We start from the raw sequence: 20,284 nt of genomic DNA, 5'->3' as shown, positions 1-20,284 counted from the left end.
GCGGGGCTGGGGCTTATTAGAAACGACTGTAATTTCTATCGATGAAATTTCTGAAACATCAAGAAATTTGAGTTCAAACAAGAAATAAAAATTAAAGTTCAACGAAAACAAGGAAAAAATGAATTTTTTATCAATTAAAATTCAATCATTGCTGATACATAATTATCACAAGTTATCGGTATACCGATATTTATTATAATAACAAGTTCATTTGTGTTTAAGATACAAAGTAATCCGTCAACAAGTTAATCCAGACCCACTTTGATTGCCTCTATCAATTTTTTTTTTTTTACATGAGTGATTTCCAACCCGACTAATATTTATTTTATTGTGCGTATTTATTATTGTATATTTATTCCACACACTATAAAAAATTTTCGGAGTAAACGCGGATTTAATCTGAAGTGAAATCCTTGGAGTGAATTTGAATTTAAATAAAATTAATATTCACTCCGAATTTACCTCCTATTGTTTACGGTGTGTATTTGTGTGTGTGGGTGTGGGTGTGTGCAATGCCACCTAATATATATTTCTCATTTTATATTTACAGATAACTAATCGTAGTTTGAAATTAAAGAGTTCAAAGGTCAAAGTAATAACGCACTGATTTATTGGTAATTAAAAAACTAAATTAGGAGTAATATATTTTACAAATTAGATCATTTGCGTGATGATATATATTTATTAATATAAATAACATATCATAAGTATATAACATATATCATTTTTAATTAATATATAAAATTTTATTTAAAAATATTTTATTTTTTATGATTATCATAAAATTATTTGTGCAAGTATTGAATAAATTAACGCAACAATTATTTTCCAGAGCGATTTAAAATTTTGTAAATCACTATTATTTTTATTACATCAATACATAGAATTGTCGATAAATTAACATGACAGCTTAACATATGAATCATTGATTGATATTATTATCATTATTATTAAATTGATATTCGTTTTAAAATTATCATAGAAGATATGAAATTGAATATAAAATATGAATATGATTTATTTGAACTGTACATCATTTACACCTACGGTATTTTGCTTATTATAACTGCTGGGCGGTAATTGGCGTACTGTTCCTATCCGCGACAATCACGCCGACGTTTCAATTAATTTATAATAATTGTGATAACGTTATCACTTTAATTATTTTATTTCTCAAATATATATATATACTTATAGGTAACTTTTATTAAAATCATAAATTAATTTAATTGTATATATATATATATTTATTGGTTTAAACCTGTTGATTTAATTGCGTACAATATATAACAAAATCGAAAAATATATAAAATACGATTTTAACTCAAAACTGGGGTAAAATGAACCCCCATAAAATCCGTGTCCGAGGGAGAGACGGAGGTTCCAAGAATTTAAAAAAAAAATTTCTTTTTTGTTAAAAAATGGATAAAATTAATCAGCTGAGATAAAATGGTCATTCAAATTTTTTTTTGCAAAATAAATCAATTGTAAATATTTTCCAATCGTTTAATTAAAATTACATTAATTTTTTACAGGAGTCTCTTAAAATTAAAAACAAAATTAACCATTAAATTTCGTAAAAGAAATTTTTCACAAAAAATTTTCTGCTGACCATCTTACCCACTCTTTGTAAAAAGTAAAAAAATACAAAAAATTTTTTAAAAATTCTGGGCCAGTTTACCGCCGCCTCGAATTTTTTTCAAAATTTTTCCATTGCGTAAATTTTATTTAATTTGATTAATTAATGACACTGCTAATTTAATCTTGATGTTTCTGTTTACTCCGGGTGTCGTCTAATTGGTTTATGGTTGCTGACGAGCTTGACACTTTATTAACTTCGGTACGTATGTCCACGTACGAATACAGAATACCAAGAATATCATGAGCCTTCGCGTACATTTCTTCTACTTTCTGTTGAAAATAAAATAACTAGTTTCATTATAACATTTATTTTCATCGCTCTGAGCGACATCTTGTAACTTTATTTACTGAAATTTAAACCTTAATTAACTATATGAAGGCAGAAAGTAAAAGTTAAAATATATAATAGTAAATATTATTATCATTGTCACCAAAGAAAATAAAATGAAATAATTAAATAAATGGTGTACGGAAACAGTGTTGACATAAAGACCACCAACGCAAGATTAAACTAAATTAACCATCCATTAATTTAAATTACATCGTACAAATAGTTCAACACTTTGACGTAAATGTACCTGAGTCTTACGAAGTTCTTTTATTGCATCGGTTTCGTAATGAAGCCGATCGTAGTCCTTTTGCGTCAATGTGTAACCGTCTTCAATATCTTTTACGGCTTCCAATTCATGTTTAGCTTCCAAAACTTCCTCTTCACTCAGCGGTACCTTGATAATTAAAAATAATTTACGTCAGAACTTTTTTTTTAAATTAATTGACAAATGTCCGGATTAGAATTTTTTTTCACCAATTCAGGAATACCGTCGACGTAAACACGTTTCATATAAATTTCTTTGTCATCTTCATCCGAGTTTTTATCGGAATTTTCGTCTGGATAGAGAATGTGGTACAAAGACGATGCTATTTTACGCTTTTTGGATGAATGCTATAAGACAATTCAGTTACGATCAATGAAGGGAAAAAACGTCTAGGTCATGTATATTTATTAATATTAATTGGTAGAGCTCGTATAGAATACATGGAACGTCAATATTTACCTTGTTACGTTTCTGTTCTACTATCGCGTCACAGTAGAGATACAATTGGAATAATGGATACTGACGTATTTCTGCAGGAGCTTCATTCACTGATATCAAACGATTCAATATCATCATTTTCGTCCGCATCAGCTCATTATTCTAAACGTCAAATGAGTAAATTAATTAGACATTAAAATTTTTTTTTTAATTACACACAGCAAAAAACGAATCGTCAAAGTGTAAAAAAAACATGAGTGTTAATGTAGCAGACATAAGACAAATTTAAAATTATATATAAATATATAAAATAATTAATAAAATTAAATTTAAAAAAAATGCACATTTGAAAAATTAAAAAATTTAAAAGTGAATTTTTTTTAAATATTATTTTATATATTTATTTATAATTTTAAATTTGTTTGATGTCTGCTACATTAACACTCATAAAAAAAACTTGTGTTAAAATTCTGAGTGTTGAATTTTTAACATTTTTGTGTGTCAATTTAACACACAGTAATTATCTTTTTTGAACTGTCGCAATCGATTGATTTTTTAACACTTAAAAATGTCATTTTATTCGAAAGTAACACTTTTTATATGTTAATATCAAATTAACACACAAAATATGTTAAAAATAATGTCGACAATCACAAAAGAATTCTTGGAAAATTTTTACTTTCAACATATACGTGTGTAACTTTTTTTGAGACACACAAAATGTTAAAATAACATATAGATAAGTGTAAAACGTTTGTTTTACACACGATATGTGTTGATTTTGACGAATCCTTTTTTACTGTGCAACAATAATGTAAGTGACATTTTAAAATGTATGAAAGTAAAATCATTTTTTTTTTCAAAAACAGAACCGAGTAAATTCCGAACGATCCAATTTAATAATCAAGTATGAGCCAAATTTTCAAAGACGACTTTTTTTTTTATTTTTTATCAAAACTTCTTGTATGTAAGAAAAAAAAATGGCGTCAGCTAGACGCGTCAGTGAAATAAAAAATTGAGTTCATTGAACATGTAAGCGAAAAAAAAACTGTAGTCTTTTCTAATACGAATCAATCAAGTTATTACAGAGCCATGAACGTGTTAAACTGTGCAATTTGTGCCTGGCTATTTTTGTTAATTGACTAGTGTCATCATCGAGCCATGATACCTATTATTTATATAATTTTTTTATTGTTTGCTGTCTATAAAAATAAACAACTTGGGTTCAATAAAATTGTCACTTATTCTTCAAATAGAAAATTGGAATTCAAAAAAAAAAGTCTGTTGTAATTTTAACGTATCGCGTCCGAAGGAATTGAAATGAAATGCTCAACAAAAGCATCAGTTGCATGTTTAAATTAAATTTGTAAATTGTCTGAACACTATAAGCAATTTATAGCGATATCATGTGATTACATTATCGCCTACCATCAGATATTGTATTACAATTGGTGATATTCGTGCATAAAAAATAATCTCTATACATTTATTTGTCTATCATAAGGAGAAATGGGTGACGGAAAATTATATCCTGTGTGTGTTGTTTATTTTATTTATTGGGTAGATAAATAACCCCAAAGTTACTGATAAGCATGAGATGATAGTTGTGTTATAAGTTGAAGCTTTCAAGTAAAAATGTCGATTTTTAGTCGCGCGACCGATTCATCCAGCCTTCGTGCTGATAACGACACGCGATTCCGATACTATATTGCATTGAATTGTTATATTATGTATTATATAGTTTGTCTATATATTTATATATGTACTTTAAAACAAAGTTTCATCGGGCACATACTCGCGAGTCGAGATTGCGCGGTGTAACAAAATGACGGTTGTAGTCAAGGCCTAGTAGATGGGGCACAAAACGCGAGAAAATGGCCCCGACTCATGCGATTTTTAAATTTTTATTTTATTTACTTATTTTATAAATTCAAATATTCGGATTTTTTACTTTATTTATCTACTGCATAGTTTTTATATAACCGATTATCGATTTATAGAATATGAGTAATTTATTATATTTACTCTTAAATTTGACCTCGAAAAATATGTCGTTATTTGAATTTTAATGTTATTTTTATATTCGCCGATTTTTGATTTATTTTATATGAATTTCTAGGATATTTTTATTGAGATTTTAATTTATTAACTTCGTAGATGGGGTTAAAAGCATGAAGCGTTAATGGCTTTGCAAAATTAATTTTTGGCTGAAATTAAAATCCCTAAAGCCCACAAAGGCTAAAATTTTTTGTGGCATTCAATTATAAGTTGAGAGAATTGGAAATGTATTCCTCCATAAATATCGAATTTTTTTACCGGGTATTAAGTTTTTTTTTTGTCAGAAATTAAAGACAGCGATCTCAATAAAATTGATTGACAATTTTTTTAAGAAGACTCAGGTCTTTTTTTTCTGTCTCTTTCAAGTGAGTGAACGGACACTTTGCCCACATTTTTCTCTTGAACAAAACGAAAATTTTGAAAATATAAAAACGCAGATTTCTAGATCATAGACCAGTACATCGATTCTCGTTTTCTATTTTGCCCTATAGTTTCTATTTAAGAGAATTATTTGGACAAAAATAACTACGAGCTCTTCTTAAATAAATATTTTTCCAAACTTCGATCTTAATTATTTTCAAAATAAAAAAATTACAATTTGAAATTCCGAGATATTAATAAAGATAAAATTTATTTAAAAAATTCTTACAGAATTTATTTAAAATAACTTTTCAAAAGTTTTTATAAAATTTACTTAAAAATAAATTTAAATAATTTATTTAATTGACTAGAAGTTAAAAAAAAAATTTTAATAATTTAATAGACGATATTTACCTTTCTCTCTTCAATGCGATTGAGTTGTTTGCTCTCAAAATCCTGTCGTAATTTAGCCATCAGTCTGAGCATATACTTACGATCAGTCAATCGCACCACATTACTTCCCATCAACAATTCCAGCCGAGACCTGACCTGCGGACTGCTGAAGCTATAAAACAAACCACAGTAAAATTTACTCCCATTTAATTAAAAATCCGGAATAAAAATAAAAAAAATAATTAAACATTTTATAAAATAACACAAAGTACACGTATCTCTGCACATTGTTATAGACAGTATAAATCTATATATATATATTTATGTTATCAATAGTCTTGATCGGATGAACTGCCGAGTTTGACTGAACTGTATAAGGGTCGGATGTAAATTCAACTAAAATAAGGTTTCGTGACTTGCAGTGAGGTTGCATTTGTGCTCCACATCACAACTTCTTGAAGAAATTTCCGAGCGCCAGTGAATGAGAGGGAGAGCGAGAGAGAGAGAATGACTGATATGAATATAAAAAAAAATAAAATAAAATAAAAGACGATTTTGTGTTGGCGGATCTTGGGAATACTTCCAAGGCCACTAATGTCTGGATAAATTTTCAAGTTTAATTGCTTTTGATGCCTCAATTAAACATCTAAATTATCGAGAGGCACTAACTAACTAAAATTTAGTAATTACGTCTTTTAAATTTTGAGTTATGGCACTTGAGACTTAACTTTTCCGTAGTATTTTTTTTTTTTGGTCTAGTTCATGTGTGATGTTGAGTTATAAATTTTTTTTTATATTTTAGATTAACAAGTTTAACAGTATGAGAGATAATTAAAGTTAGTGATTGGATGTCATGTTGAAGTTCATCGTGAGATAAAATAGTGAACAGGCTGATTTGTATAATTGACGTTTTAAATTTATCACATGTCCGTAACAGAAATTATTTAAGTGGGAGATAAAATTTTTTATTTATTACTCGCGTGATTAAGAGTTAATTTTTATCAATTGATTTGGCAATTAAAATTTTTTTTTCGCAATTGATGCCCGACACTTTTTTAATTATTCGAATAATTTATTTTAGTAAATTTTTTGTGATTTATTTAACTGAGGGTGATAATAATTTTCTTCTTTTTATTTAAGTCAGAACGTACCACCAGGTAAGACATAAAAATTCGTGGAGATCGACCATGATGCAAACGTTGATATGAACTTCGTATAACTGAATTTTATATTTTCGTTTACCTGACAGTACGATTGTCATGTAAGGTCGCATACAAAATAGCTGTTCGACAAACATCAGCAATGACAACTCTAGTTACAGGAGTACGAACAATGTAGAGCGGAAAATGTCAGGCTTACGAGAGTAATAAAAATAAATGGATAAATTTTTGTATATTTATGGCTGTGGTGGTGGTGGTGGTAAACTAGGTGGAACCAACTGAAAAGAGGCACGGTGTCTCTCACCGGATCATAGTTCCGAGTGTGACAAACTACGAAAAAATATTTATACTGATGTGATGTATCGTAAGTGTATGTCAGTAGGAAAGTTTTCCGAATTTTCCGTATAGGGAACTTGCGAATTCGGACGATTTTCAAGTTTGAATTTAACTTTTCTAAATTAAAAAAAATTTTCAATCAAAATCACTAGTCGCGTTAAAATTTTAATTATAAAAAAAAATTAAATTTTTTAACAGGATCCATCCCGGGTCAAAAATAAAACTTGATTTAGACTTGGTTTACTAAGTCGAAATTTGGAGCCGTTTTTCGCAAGACAAACTCGACTTTTTTTACGGAGGTATGAAATATATTAAGTTTTCGCCTTGGTTTAGACTTAACTGGCTTACTTAGTCACGATTTAAGACGAAAAAGTCAAGATCAAGTCGAAATTGACTTGGTTTAGACTTATTCGACTTAAATTATAAGTCGAAAAAATCAGAACTAAGGTGAAATAATTTTTATATATTAAGGCGAAAGTAAGGCGAATAAATAACTTTTTTTCGACTTGGTTTAGCAAGTCGAAAGTAATGTGAATGACTATTGTGCTCAAAGTTAAGACGAATAAGTTGAAACTAAGATGAAAAAAGTTCAAAAAGTTTAAAAAAATTAAATTTAAGTCGAAAAAGTCGAGATCATATAAAAAAATCGTCGGCAAATCGATAACTTCAAAAGAAAATAAGGCGAAGCGAGCCTGAATCAAGTTTTATTTTTGACCCGGGATTTCACCCCACATTGTGAATTTTTTTCTATGACTGGGTCATATCGATACCCAGTATGCATTTGAAGACAAAAAAAGTGTTTCTAATTTAAAATTTTTCAATTCCAAAAAAAATAAACTCAAAATTTCAAATTTCCCAACTTTGAAAATTCCTCGTTTTTTTTTGTTTTTTTTTTTTTGACAGCGATCATTGATAAAAATAATAATAATAACTACTATTGTCATCCATTAACGAGCTTAGCCTATTAATTAAAGTGCGATTTAATTATACATGAGGAGTAAAAGGTCCAATTAAAATTGATAAATCAATTAAAATTTGTATTTGAACTTGAAACGGAATTATAATTAATGGATTTATGACTGAAATATCCTAATAAATAATTATATAATATAATAATTAATGATATGTGATAGATTATAATAAAATGAAGGGCATTAATTAATGATAAAAAGTAATTAAAACAGTACAAGGTTTAAATGAGTTAAACATCTAAATGGATGTACGCAATTTATGTAAATTAATTTATGTTTCGAGAAGCGCACAGATAGCTGTGAATAGTGGAGTATGATCGAGGGTAAGTGCCATAGGGGAATTGAATATCGATTGCACGTGTGGGTATCGCATCTGGTAATGACGACAGTTACTTTCTAGGTATGGGAATTGCACCTGTGGAATATGTCTACTCTATAAAACCAACTTTTGCAATAAGCATCACTCAGTGGGACATATTATTTATTTGTAGTTCCATTATTTCATTTTTCATGCTCTGTAACTTTGGTACGTAGGAGGAAAAATTGTATTTTTTCATTTAAAATTTATGGATATATATTTTTACATTGAGTTTTCAATTTCATATTTATCAAGCTCAGGAAAAAATACTTTAGATCCCAATATTTTTTTTATCGGTCTCAAAATTTTTTCGAAATCGAAAATTTTGAATTCGATAATTTGCTTTTCGTAAAAATTCAAGAGTAAACTCGGAGTGATTACGGATTTCATTTAAATCTGAATTCACTCCACCACTTGGAATTTCGAAGTTTCAGAAAAAAATCACTTTGCATACGGAGTTAGTAGGGAGTTTACTTTTCCAGTGGAGTGATTTTGAAGTGATCTGAATTTTATTTAAGCCCGCATTCACTTCGATTCGGAGTTTCAATTTAAAGTAAACACTCCTTCGGAGTGAATTTTACTCCGAAGAATTGAGTAAATGCACAATCATCCAATCCGTATTCAGTCCGAATTCACTCCAGATTTAATCTGTGTTCACTCCGTAAATTTTTTGCAGTCTATATATTTTAATATTTTGAAAAAATCAAATTTTGACTAATGCCAATCGATGATACCGCTTTTGAGTGATAGTGAAATGTGCGTGGTCGTAGTTTACAATACGCTGAATAATTAATTTTAATATTGAATTTATGACACTCAACAAGTGACATTGATACTTGTTATATATATGATTATGATATAAAATACAAGCGTTTATTTCTGACACTAAATTCATGATGAAATAAAAAATACCATAAATTACTCTCCACTACAAGTTTTGAGGAAAAATTTTTAAAATCTATTTTTAAGGCTCGGGGAAAAGTAACGCCTAGAATAAGTTGAAATGGAAGTTTGTAAAGAATTCAATATTAAGTTATTGTAAAAGTTGTTCACCCCGCGGTTGAAATAGAAGTTTAATTATTATATATTTATTGTGGTATGGTCAGTGGTGAAAAAACTCAAACGAAATCATTGAATGGAGTAAAAATACTACAAGTCATTAAATATTACTATGACAGAATTATATTTGTATATTTATTATAATGTATTGAATATATTTGTTAGGGGCGGAAGTAAATTAAGGTCAAAAGCGGAAGTCCTGGTTTATGAACAATTTAAGACCAATGAACTTACAATAATGAATATAATAATTGACAGAGTAGATTTTAGTGATGTAAAAAAACAATTTAACTTTAGTTCATCAATATTCTTATCGGTTAAATAAAATGGATTAAAATAGTTTTAATTGGGATTTATTTACTCATTTCTTGTCTTTTATTTGGAAAAGAGTTTTTTTATCGTCTGTTGGGAATATATATGACGTACAATTCGAAAAATCTAGAAAAATAGAACCCGAATAGAAGAGTAGTAAAATTTACTGAAAGAGTTAAGTGACATTTACTAGCTTTTCATACATAATAAAATTTCATGTGCCGTAACTGCTATCAAGTGTTTTTGTGGACTACATATATGTATATGTTATTTTTCATGTCACGAAAATTGTCACTTTCGATACTAGTTCCACATCTATTTTATTGAAGACTTAAAAAAAAATCATTATTTAAAAAAATTTTTTTTCTCTGAATTAAAAAAATTTTTTGATACTCTATTTAATTTAAATAAGAATTAATTTTTTTTTTATATGAAACAAAATGATTATCAAATTTCTCAATAAAACGAGATTGTAAGAACATACTTATAAGCAAAACAGGTTGTTAGGTCTGATTAGAAAAAAAATTAATTTTCTGACCCGTCATTCATAAGCTCATTCTTCCCCTAGTTCGTTGAGTTGTTCCCCGACTCATAAGAAAATACTTATTAATGCAATCATTATCAGAGAGTAAATCACCCAGAAATAAGGAGATAATTTTTCGGAGGGTTGAACTCTGGTATAAATGAACATCGTTTAAGTTTTTTCTCTGATTATAATGCACTGGTTTACTCATCATATGAAGTCAGTGACTTTAGAAATATGTTGATAATTTTTAAGAGACGCTCAGTGATTTATTGGCTTTTTTCTGATAACTAATGACCTCGAGTCATTAAACTCTTTGCAAGAGGTTCGAAATATAAAATAATTTCAGTTCATACGTATTCTGATGTAGTTATTGTCCTAAGATAAAATATCTAATTTTTTTTTATGTTTGTAAGGTAAAGCAGCATTTTTTTGCACAGTAGATGTCTGACTAAACATCTGATGTTTCTACTTATCATTTTTTTTCGCAATTTGCCATCTGATATTCAGATTATCCTTATCAACTCTTATTTAAAGTTTCAATCTCAGTGAATATCAATTTGCTTCGTTTATTTAAGTGATAATTTGAAAGCGGGGTAAAATGGAGTATCCTAATTTTGAAATTTTTTAAATTTCTAATCGTTTCAAATCGTAATTTATTATGAAGACATTTTCTACTAAATTCTTTTTTGTCTGATTTTGTTAAAAATATATAAAAAAATTTTTTGTTTAATTTCCCCATTCCGCCCAAAATTTATAAAGAGAGTGAAAAGTTTCGCGTACTCAGAATCCAACCAATTATTTTTTTGTCCTTATGTCGCCTGATTTTTCTATAAAAAATAAATAAATTTTGAAAAAATGACTGAATTTCTCATTTTCTTCAATTTCCATTAAAAATCAAACGAAAATTTAAACCATTTTTTAAAAGTACAATAAGTACACAAATACTCTAAATAATACCTGCAGTCAATCGACGAGCCATAGCCAAAACTACTACTGTCATCACTTTCACTAAAATTCGATTTAAATTTCTGTTTTCTTCTCGCACGTTCCCGCTGCTGCTTAACTTTATGCGCCATCGTGTCCAGCCAATCCTCAATGTCATCATTAAAAGGGCTCACCGTCCCACTGTCCTTAATGTTGCCCACAAGTAATTCAACAGTTGCCCAAAATCCCTCTCCAAATGTCTGACTCATTTTTTTTACCCCAAAAATAATTTTATTCAAATTTATTGGTCCTTACACTTTTAAAACTTTTATAACGATAAAAAACAATTAAGTACTGGTAATAAGTACTCTGTTACTTTATTTCACAGTAATGATATTGAAAGAAAAAGAAAGCGCGGGTAGTCGCGCGAGAATCAGCTTACGAGTCAGTAAGACAACAAGTTTTAAATTTCGTTGAACTGCTTTTACTACTACTACTACTACGACTACTACTACTACTACCGCCATTACAACTACCACAGCAACTACTACTACAAAAGTAGTTATAAATAAGCACACACACAAACAAAGTAATCAGAAGTGAGACTTTAGAAACAGGTAACTCCCTCGACAGGCAATTCACAGCAAATAAGGCTACAATCCAGTCACTAAACTACAACTACTGTTTTATTAATACTATTACGCACATATATACATATATGTGTACAGTAAACACTCTAATGTTATAGACATGATACAGACAGAGACAACTCGACATGACAACCAGTCGCGGGCACGCGATACTGCTTGTCATTCTTTACAATCTCTGCGTGCAGAAATATATCTATGCTGTGAATTACTATTTTTATTATTTAGATATATAATCAATATCCATTTGTCTATACAAATGTATATATATATGCATATAAAAGTGGTTGAACAGCACCCAAGTGCTAGAAAATCGCGTGGCAAAATTTCGATACCAGAAGACGGAGACTAATAAAAATATGTTTTTAATATTTTCAGTGTTTGCTTGCCATGAGTCACTTCAGACGGTTATAAGAGCAGTTGTAAAATGAGTATGGTAATTTTTTTTTCCTTTCAAATAATTTATGGAGCCGCGATTATGAATTTTGATTTTCGATATTCTGCCGAAGACCGGGTTAAGTAGGGTCGCTAAAAAATTAGCGGGTGATTGTGAATAGCGAAGTCTATTTAAAAAAAAAAAGATGACTTGTAAGTAATGAGATGTTGAGTAATTAATTTACTAATTAATTTAAGGTGGGTGGGTTATTAAAATAATATAATTAACAAATTTCAATGGCAACAAAGTAATATCTTAAATAATTTCTTATATAAGTACTTAGAAGCTCTTGAAACACTTGGGAGCTAGTTTCAATAAAAAAAGTTGGCGTGATTAATTCAAAGCCAAGAAACTTTAAAAATGTTTATTTTATATACAGAGCGCATAGTATAGACTATAGGTAGGGAATACCGAGAGCATCGATTTCCACAGTAGAGGTATGAATAATATTTCGTGCTAAAGTTCCTACTCGGTGCGCCTCTTCACTCGTACTTTCCGTTTTCGTCTCGGTTACGTCGTAGTTTTAGTTCCCGTATATGTATTTTCCGTTTACATTCAACCCGCGAATCCAATGAGCACGAGAGAATTTAACTGTTAATAGTATGACTAAACTCTTATATATATATATTAACAGTTCCATACAAATAAATGCCTTCATGACCGTGATATCGCGCAATTTTCTGTCAGCTGATTGGCGTGTTTTAAAATTAATCAAAATGTAATTGTAAAACTTGAATACCTTGTAATGAAATTAATAATTTGTAATGATATATCCATTTTACAAACTTCATAATCAATTTACGATAAATTTTTTGAAAAAAAATAAAAAATTCATTGAAAAAAATTTTTATTTAAAATTACTTACGCATATTTTATGGGTTTTTTCTCCCACCATTTTAATGGTCTGTCATATAAATCGATACTCGAATTAAATATTAATTTATTTTTATTTATATTTTTTTTGTTATTTAATTTTTTGGCTGTAAATTTAACTTTCGACATTTCTAAAAATTATAAAGTACTTTTTATTTTATTTTCACTTAAAAATAATATTAATTATAACATTAAAGTTAAAAAATTAATTTTTGATTGATCAAAAATTAAAACAAAAATAGATGAACATGTGAAAAAATAAACGTCGGTACGTCAGATGTTTTTTTTTTGACAGCTGGATAGATCAGGTCATGTCGATCAAAGATTCGTGACTTTGTAGACATTAATATTTGACAGCGAATGAGAGTCTTTGTTGTTTCTGCTGATGAATTTTTTCCATTCGTCAAAATTTTTTTTATCATGCGGTCCCCACTCAGGAGTTGGACTTATGCCGGCCTCGAATCTTTCTCTGAAGGTTCCCTGATGGCAGGAAATAATTAACTAGTTTCGTACTAATACATATATTCACTTTGATCTCAACTAATATTGAACTAACTTCAAGTTTTGACTTTTAAATCGATTTAATTCATATACTAAATTTAAAACTAATCATTAATTCGTTATTTTTTGTTGCGAAATACTGCGGAAAATTTACAAAATTAATTTATAAATAAATAATTACCTTGGCAGTAATAAAATGATAGATTGCGTATCCAGGAATGCAGAGCATGCTGGTCATACAAGAGCACCAGCCAATTAAAACTGCCCATTCTGGGTACGGGACACCCCGATACGTAATTCGAGTATTAAATATTATTGTTGTTATAAAAATGAACTGAAAGAATATCAATTATATGTTTAATCGTTGAGAAGAATGAAAAATAAAAGGGATTTATTTGTATGTTGTCTAAATTTAGTGACACGTGTTAAGTTATAAGTTTGTGGTATATATTTTTAGGAGAAATTTCTGACCGGACTACGTTAGGTGACGTATATTCTAGACGGGAAATTGATATTGTTTTTATTGGCTTACAGATAGAATGATTGGCGTGACATATTTCCAGGCGAATGGCCACCATGGATGGATTTTTTTTCCCAACATAAATTCGAGATCTCGGACGAAATTGTCGCAACCTAATAAATAATTAAAAATTTGTTTATTATTTTTTTATAGACAACATGATAAATTTTTTAAAAACTTTGAATTTAAATATTATTTTAAGCTTATAAATTATTGAGGAATTATTCGAAAAAATTTCAAAACTTCTGCTCTATTAAATTTCAAATACTGATTTTTGTTTCGGAGTTAAAAAATTTTTTGAACTTTACTATGTTACTGTATGTAAAAAAATTTAAACAATAATAACAATTAATTACCATAAATCCATCCGACAATAATAACCTCCGCAAGACAAATAGATATCACCGAAATCGAAGCCGCATACCAGTCAAAAACCTGCAGCAGATACATGCCGCCCTAAAAAACAATTATCAGAACATCTTATTTATTTATTTGGATCCAATAAAAAACAATAAAAAGTATTCAAATAATTACATTCGTTACAAACATTATTGAGCCAAGAAATAAAACGAACAGCGAGGACAGCGTAACCAAAAGTTTGTGCTTACGTAATGTGGGATATGCGTCTGTGATACTCGATATTATTGCTTCTATTTGTACGAACTGGAAATAATAAATAGTAATACACATATAAGTACTATGTCTTATAGCTAATCTAGTATCTTAATTAATTACTTAGTTAATTTTCTTACACAACTGTCCATTCCAAGGAAATATAACATTGAGAAAAATAAAATTGACCAAAGTTGAGGGATCGGTAGCATCGTCAGTGCTTCTGGATAAGTTTCAAATGCCAATGAAGGACCACCTGTGGCAACTTCCTGAATTGGTAGCCCAGTACTGTAAGACATGAATCCCAAAACAGAAAACACGACGAATCCAGCGAATATACTCGTACCACAATTCAAAATCGGTATCCAAACGGAATCACTTGAATACAAAAAAAAAATTAGTACATTTCTGAAGTTTTTTTTTTTTAAGGATACTCTTCAAAAGTAAATTTTCACTAATTCCGTTTTAGAGAGTAAGTGCCATGTTCATGGAAATTAAATCAAATTTGGCGGCAGTAGAGCTTCGCGTTCGAGGTGTGTAATTTGTTTAAAAAATTAAAGCATAATTTTTGTTAGTATTTAAAATAAAATAAATAATTATTTTAACTTACTATCGATTATCATTTTTAAATTGATTATAACTGGCCATATTAACAATTCCACCCCATCCGGGACCAAGAGAAAAAAATATCTGTATTGCAGCATCAGCCCACACCTTTTAAATAATTATAAATTTATATATTCACTGTTTATCAGTTATAAATTCATTAATTACCCGTAAGTTAGTTAATTCAGACCACTTGGGAGTAATATAAAATAATATTCCGTCTATAGCTCCCGGTAATGTGACCCCTCTAATTAATAGTATGAATAAAATAACAAACGGAAACGTTGCTGTAAAATACACAACCTGAAATATTAAATGTGAATCAACATGTATATTAAATTAGTTTAAAATATATATACATATATATAAGTATTGATATTATTATACCTTCCCCACACTTTTAACGCCATTACATATGCAGAGGAAGACGATAATCCATGAAACAACGTTACAAGTAAACAATGGCCACACTATTCCACCCATTTCATGGACTCCGGATGATATTTGTAATATATGTAAGCTGAAAAATCAATTTTACCGGTTGATAATATTCTAAAAATTTATAGACAATTAATTTATGAGGAATTACTTGAAAAACTCTTCGGCGGGAGTCTTAACTTTTTTCAGGATCCCGCTGACACTGGATGTGTTTCTAAACTGGGCATCATTTATCTATGAACACGTTGATTAATTAATAATTGTTAAGCACAATAATAATAATTATTAGTTGAAAATAAATAAAAAATACTTTTATGCAACTTGGTGTATTCCAAGGATTATCACAATCTTCCCAAGGCAGTTTACTTCTTAAGGACATCATTAAAAACATTATTGGATAGGATATTACAACATTGTAGTACATTGTGCATATAATATTTACAACAACAACAGCAAAACCAGCTCCTGTATTATTTTAAATTAATTTAAAAGAATTTTTTTTTAATGGTAGTCCCAATTATCGACACATTATTTTATTTTTGAATTTACTACTTTCTTCAGTATAATTTTTGAAAGTTATTAATATATATAAGACCTCGGGTAAAAAAAAAATTTTCTCGGCTGAAGTAAGGCCAAGGTAACGAACACGAGGCTGAAAAATGGCCGATAATTGGGTCTAAAAATAACCCGACTCAACTTATTGGCCAAATATCAGCCAATTTTCAGCCCTTTCGGCCTCTTCCAATAAAATTCTACGACTTTGGTGTGATTTCGGCCAAATTTTGCCTTTCCGACCTTTTGCCGAATTATTTCTGGCGAAATATTTCTACCCGTGATCGTAAATGTATATTTACTTTACAAAAGACTTTCCGGGAAAAGTTTTTTCCCAAGTAAATAAAAAAAAAAATCGTAACTTTTGAAAATCAAAATTCCATAAAAGTTAAATGACCTTTTAATTATATTTTATGAGTCAACAATTGGGTTTTTTTTTTCATTACACTGTAAAAAATTTTTGAGCAAACGCGAATTGAATCCAGAGTGAATTTCAATCGAAGAGGAGTTTATTTAAAAATTAAATCTCCGGATCAGAGTGGATGCGGCTTTAAATAGAATTCAATCCCGATTTTTTTTACAGTACAATATATTCATTACTTATTATTGTCTTTAAAGATTACCTTTAAAAATAGGGCTAATACGGAACACAGTTATGCAACCAGTTCCCGCAAATTGTCCTAAGGAGGATTCCATAAAAAACAATGGAATACCACAAGTGAAGAGCATCAATAGATAAGGCACAAGGAAGGCACCTACATAAGGGGAATTTAATTGGATTATAGTTTTGATCCATATACACTAATGCAAAAAATTAAAGGAGCAGAAAAATTTTATAAATTTTTTAGTGATTTTTGGAAGGCTATAACTTGGTGAAAAAAAATCGTATCGAAAATTAAAAAAAAGTATTTTATAGCTTGAAATCTCTAGTTTAGGTGTATTTTTTTCAAAATTTCTTAAAAGCTCCGATTATTGCGCAAACATGAGAAATACCGCGAGCCAAAAAATTTCTAAATTTTTTTTTTTTTCCGAAGAGCCCACGGACCGCGGAAAAATTCTTTCAACTAAACGAGTGCATACATCGTTTAGCAAATTTATTCAGCTTCAATTTGGTTTTTTTTTTAACCTCGTAGGACGATTTGTCGCAGAGATATCAGCCTTCAAACAGAAAATGATCCTTTTGGCTTTGATCTTCGATATTTCAGGTACCAATGATCGCACAGAAAGTTGAAGGGCGGCGTTGAAAACTTGAATAAATTCCCTACAAGACCTTGCCATCATTTTTTGAAAAAAAAATTTTTTTTTATTTTTTACATCCATTAGAAGAAAGTACAAAAAAATGACTTTTTTTTGTTTTTTAGTAAATCAACCGCTACTCTGCAAATATCGATAAAAAAAATAATGTTGCCAGGGACTTTTTTAGCTTAATGTACCCCCAAGACCCCTGTAAATTTTTGAATTGATCTATTGAACCGTTTTTTGGGAATCATCGATCAAAGTTTAGCTAAACAATTAAAGGAGCAAGTTTTGTTCCTTTAATTGTGTAATCATAATCAAAATGAAAAAATTTTTTTTTTCTCGACTTTTCTCAAATTTTTGCGTTGGTAACTCAGCAAATGCAAGGAAATGACAAAAAAATTAAAAATTTTCAAAAAATGTCAAAAAAAAAATTTAGAACACAAAAAACAAGTTTCAATTTTTTTTTTTTCTTCGATTTTTTTTGACATTTTTTGGAAATTTTTAATTTTTTTTGTCATTTCCTTGCATTTGCTGAGTTACCAACGCAAAAATTTGAGAAAAGTCGAAAAAAAAAAATTTTTTCATTTTGATTATGATTACACAATTAAAGGAACAAAACTTGCTCCTTTAATTGTTTAGCTAAACTTTGATCGATGATTCCCAAAAAACGGTTCAATAGATCAATTCAAAAATTTACAGGGGTCTTGGGGGTACATTAAGCTAAAAAAGTCCCTGGCAACATTATTTTTTTTATCGATATTTGCAGAGTAGCGGTTGATTTACTAAAAAACAAAAAAAAGTCATTTTTTTGTACTTTCTTCTAATGGATGTAAAAAATAAAAAAAAATTTTTTTTTCAAAAAATGATGGCAAGGTCTTGTAGGGAATTTATTCAAGTTTTCAACGCCGCCCTTCAACTTTCTGTGCGATCATTGGTACCTGAAATATCGAAGATCAAAGCCAAAAGGATCATTTTCTGTTTGAAGGCTGATATCTCTGCGACAAATCGTCCTACGAGGTTAAAAAAAAAACCAAATTGAAGCTGAATAAATTTGCTAAACGATGTATGCACTCGTTTAGTTGAAAGAATTTTTCCGCGGTCCGTGGGCTCTTCGGAAAAAAAAAAAAATTTAGAAATTTTTTGGCTCGCGGTATTTCTCATGTTTGCGCAATAATCGGAGCTTTTAAGAAATTTTGAAAAAAATACACCTAAACTAGAGATTTCAAGCTATAAAATACTTTTTTTTAATTTTCGATACGATTTTTTTTCACCAAGTTATAGCCTTCCAAAAATCACTAAAAAATTTATAAAATTTTTCTGCTCCTTTAATTTTTTGCATTAGTGTATAAATACAACTGCTCTAAATATAAATACAATTTTTTTATTTTTCATTCAAGTTGTTATTATTGTTATTATTTTAAATGACAATTAATGTAATTTTGAGCAATGAAATCATGTGAGGAAAATTATTTAATAAAATAAATAAATAAATCATATCTAATAATATCTCCCCAACAGGAAATTGTTTGGTGGCTCTAATAATAACAACAATAGTAATTGAATGTTATGAATAACTCGTTACTTTCACCACGTGGTTATTAATATTTAGTTTGACATGACATGATAAATATAGACTCTATTGAAGAATTGACGTTATCAAAAATAACCATGTAGCTGATTTTCTTAAATGATTTATTTTATAAAAAATTTATGATAAAGTAATAGGATTAAAAATAGTAGTACATAGATTTCACATATGTAGAATTTACATATGTAATTGTAATAATATATCAAAGGCGGATTTACGTAAGCGTAATTTATCAATTTACAAATTTAGATCAAATGGTTTTTAAGAATAGACGTTTCTTTAAAATTTTAAATAACGTTATATATTAAATAATTTAAAAAAATTATAATTTACCTCCGCCATTACGATAACATAAGTATGGAAATCTCCAAACATTTCCCAAGCCGATGGCATATCCAGCGCATGATAGCAAAAATTCGGTTTTACTTGCCCACGTGCCGCGAATTGGTTCGGCCTTTTCTTCACGCACTTTAACTTCATTATTCCTTGCAGACATTTTTTATATTTTATTTTCAAAGAAATTCAATAGTATGTAAAAAAATTACACTACTCTTTTAATTCGAAGGCGGATAAAAAATAACTGTTTGATAAATTCATTGCGATTCACTTTTTTTAAAGATTTTTATTTATTTTATTGATGATTTTTTTTTAAATGAAGTTTTTGGTGAATTTGTGTCAGAAAAAAAAAAGTTTAGTTTATAGTTTGAGCAAAAATTGATGATAAGTTTTGATTTGATTCAATTTGATGGAAAAAATTGAGACATTACTGGGAAAGAGAAACAACTAAATAAGATACTTGCGAGCTGTCACGACTGACAATGCTCTTTGTCATATGAATCTCGGACATCAAGTTCCTCAAACTAGTCCCCAGTTACGGCTATGCAGTATGTAGTATATATAATATTAAATAAAGAGTATGGAGCATTAGCAGACAAATAGGATGTGATAAAAACGGTTATTATGTTGATGGCCCTGCCGTTACTGCTGGTTCTACTGCTAGCTGACAGATATTTTGATCACTGAATGAATTGATGTGATAGTGTAATTGTCTTCGTTGGAAAAATTTACCAAGGGGACAATCTAAAGGATTTAATTTATTATCTTGATCTCGACTCATTTTTATCTTAAATTATTTACATT

The 20,284-nt window shown here is 29.0% G+C and overlaps 2 protein-coding genes across 3 annotated transcripts; both read right to left on the bottom strand.

Annotated features, from left to right (window-relative positions):
- Positions 1–797: 797 nt before the first annotated feature.
- LOC130668324 (uncharacterized) lies at positions 798–13,219 on the bottom strand. Of its 2 annotated transcripts, none has more exons than XM_057470556.1 (6): positions 11,166–11,778; positions 5,508–5,658; positions 2,697–2,837; positions 2,447–2,584; positions 2,220–2,366; positions 798–1,911 (listed from the first exon to the last, which is right to left on the bottom strand). In XM_057470556.1, exons 1-6 carry the CDS (start codon positions 11,399–11,401, stop codon positions 1,759–1,761), a joined length of 966 nt encoding a protein of 321 aa, XP_057326539.1. In that variant the 5' UTR covers positions 11,402–11,778; the 3' UTR covers positions 798–1,758. The 2 variants fall into 2 exon arrangements, with proteins under 2 accessions (XP_057326539.1, XP_057326540.1); XM_057470557.1 differs by lacking the exon at positions 11,166–11,778 and adding an exon at positions 13,081–13,219 and having other exon boundaries at positions 800–1,911.
- Positions 13,220–13,254: 35 nt separating this feature from the next.
- On the bottom strand, positions 13,255–20,000 carry LOC130668323 (sodium- and chloride-dependent glycine transporter 1-like). Its single transcript, XM_057470555.1, has 13 exons — positions 19,478–20,000; positions 16,941–17,072; positions 16,076–16,230; positions 15,917–15,999; positions 15,715–15,847; positions 15,496–15,630; positions 15,332–15,435; positions 14,862–15,099; positions 14,644–14,772; positions 14,466–14,565; positions 14,122–14,222; positions 13,771–13,923; positions 13,255–13,568 (listed from the first exon to the last, which is right to left on the bottom strand). The coding sequence occupies exons 1-13, from the start codon at positions 19,638–19,640 to the stop codon at positions 13,407–13,409; spliced, it is 1,788 nt and encodes a 595-aa protein (XP_057326538.1). The 5' UTR covers positions 19,641–20,000; the 3' UTR covers positions 13,255–13,406.
- Between the last annotated feature and the right edge of the window lie 284 nt (positions 20,001–20,284).

This window comes from Microplitis mediator, chromosome 5, assembly GCF_029852145.1.
Source record: "Microplitis mediator isolate UGA2020A chromosome 5, iyMicMedi2.1, whole genome shotgun sequence".
Taxonomy (NCBI): Eukaryota; Metazoa; Arthropoda; class Insecta; order Hymenoptera; family Braconidae; genus Microplitis; species Microplitis mediator.
This window is presented reverse-complemented; position numbering and strand designations above follow the sequence as displayed.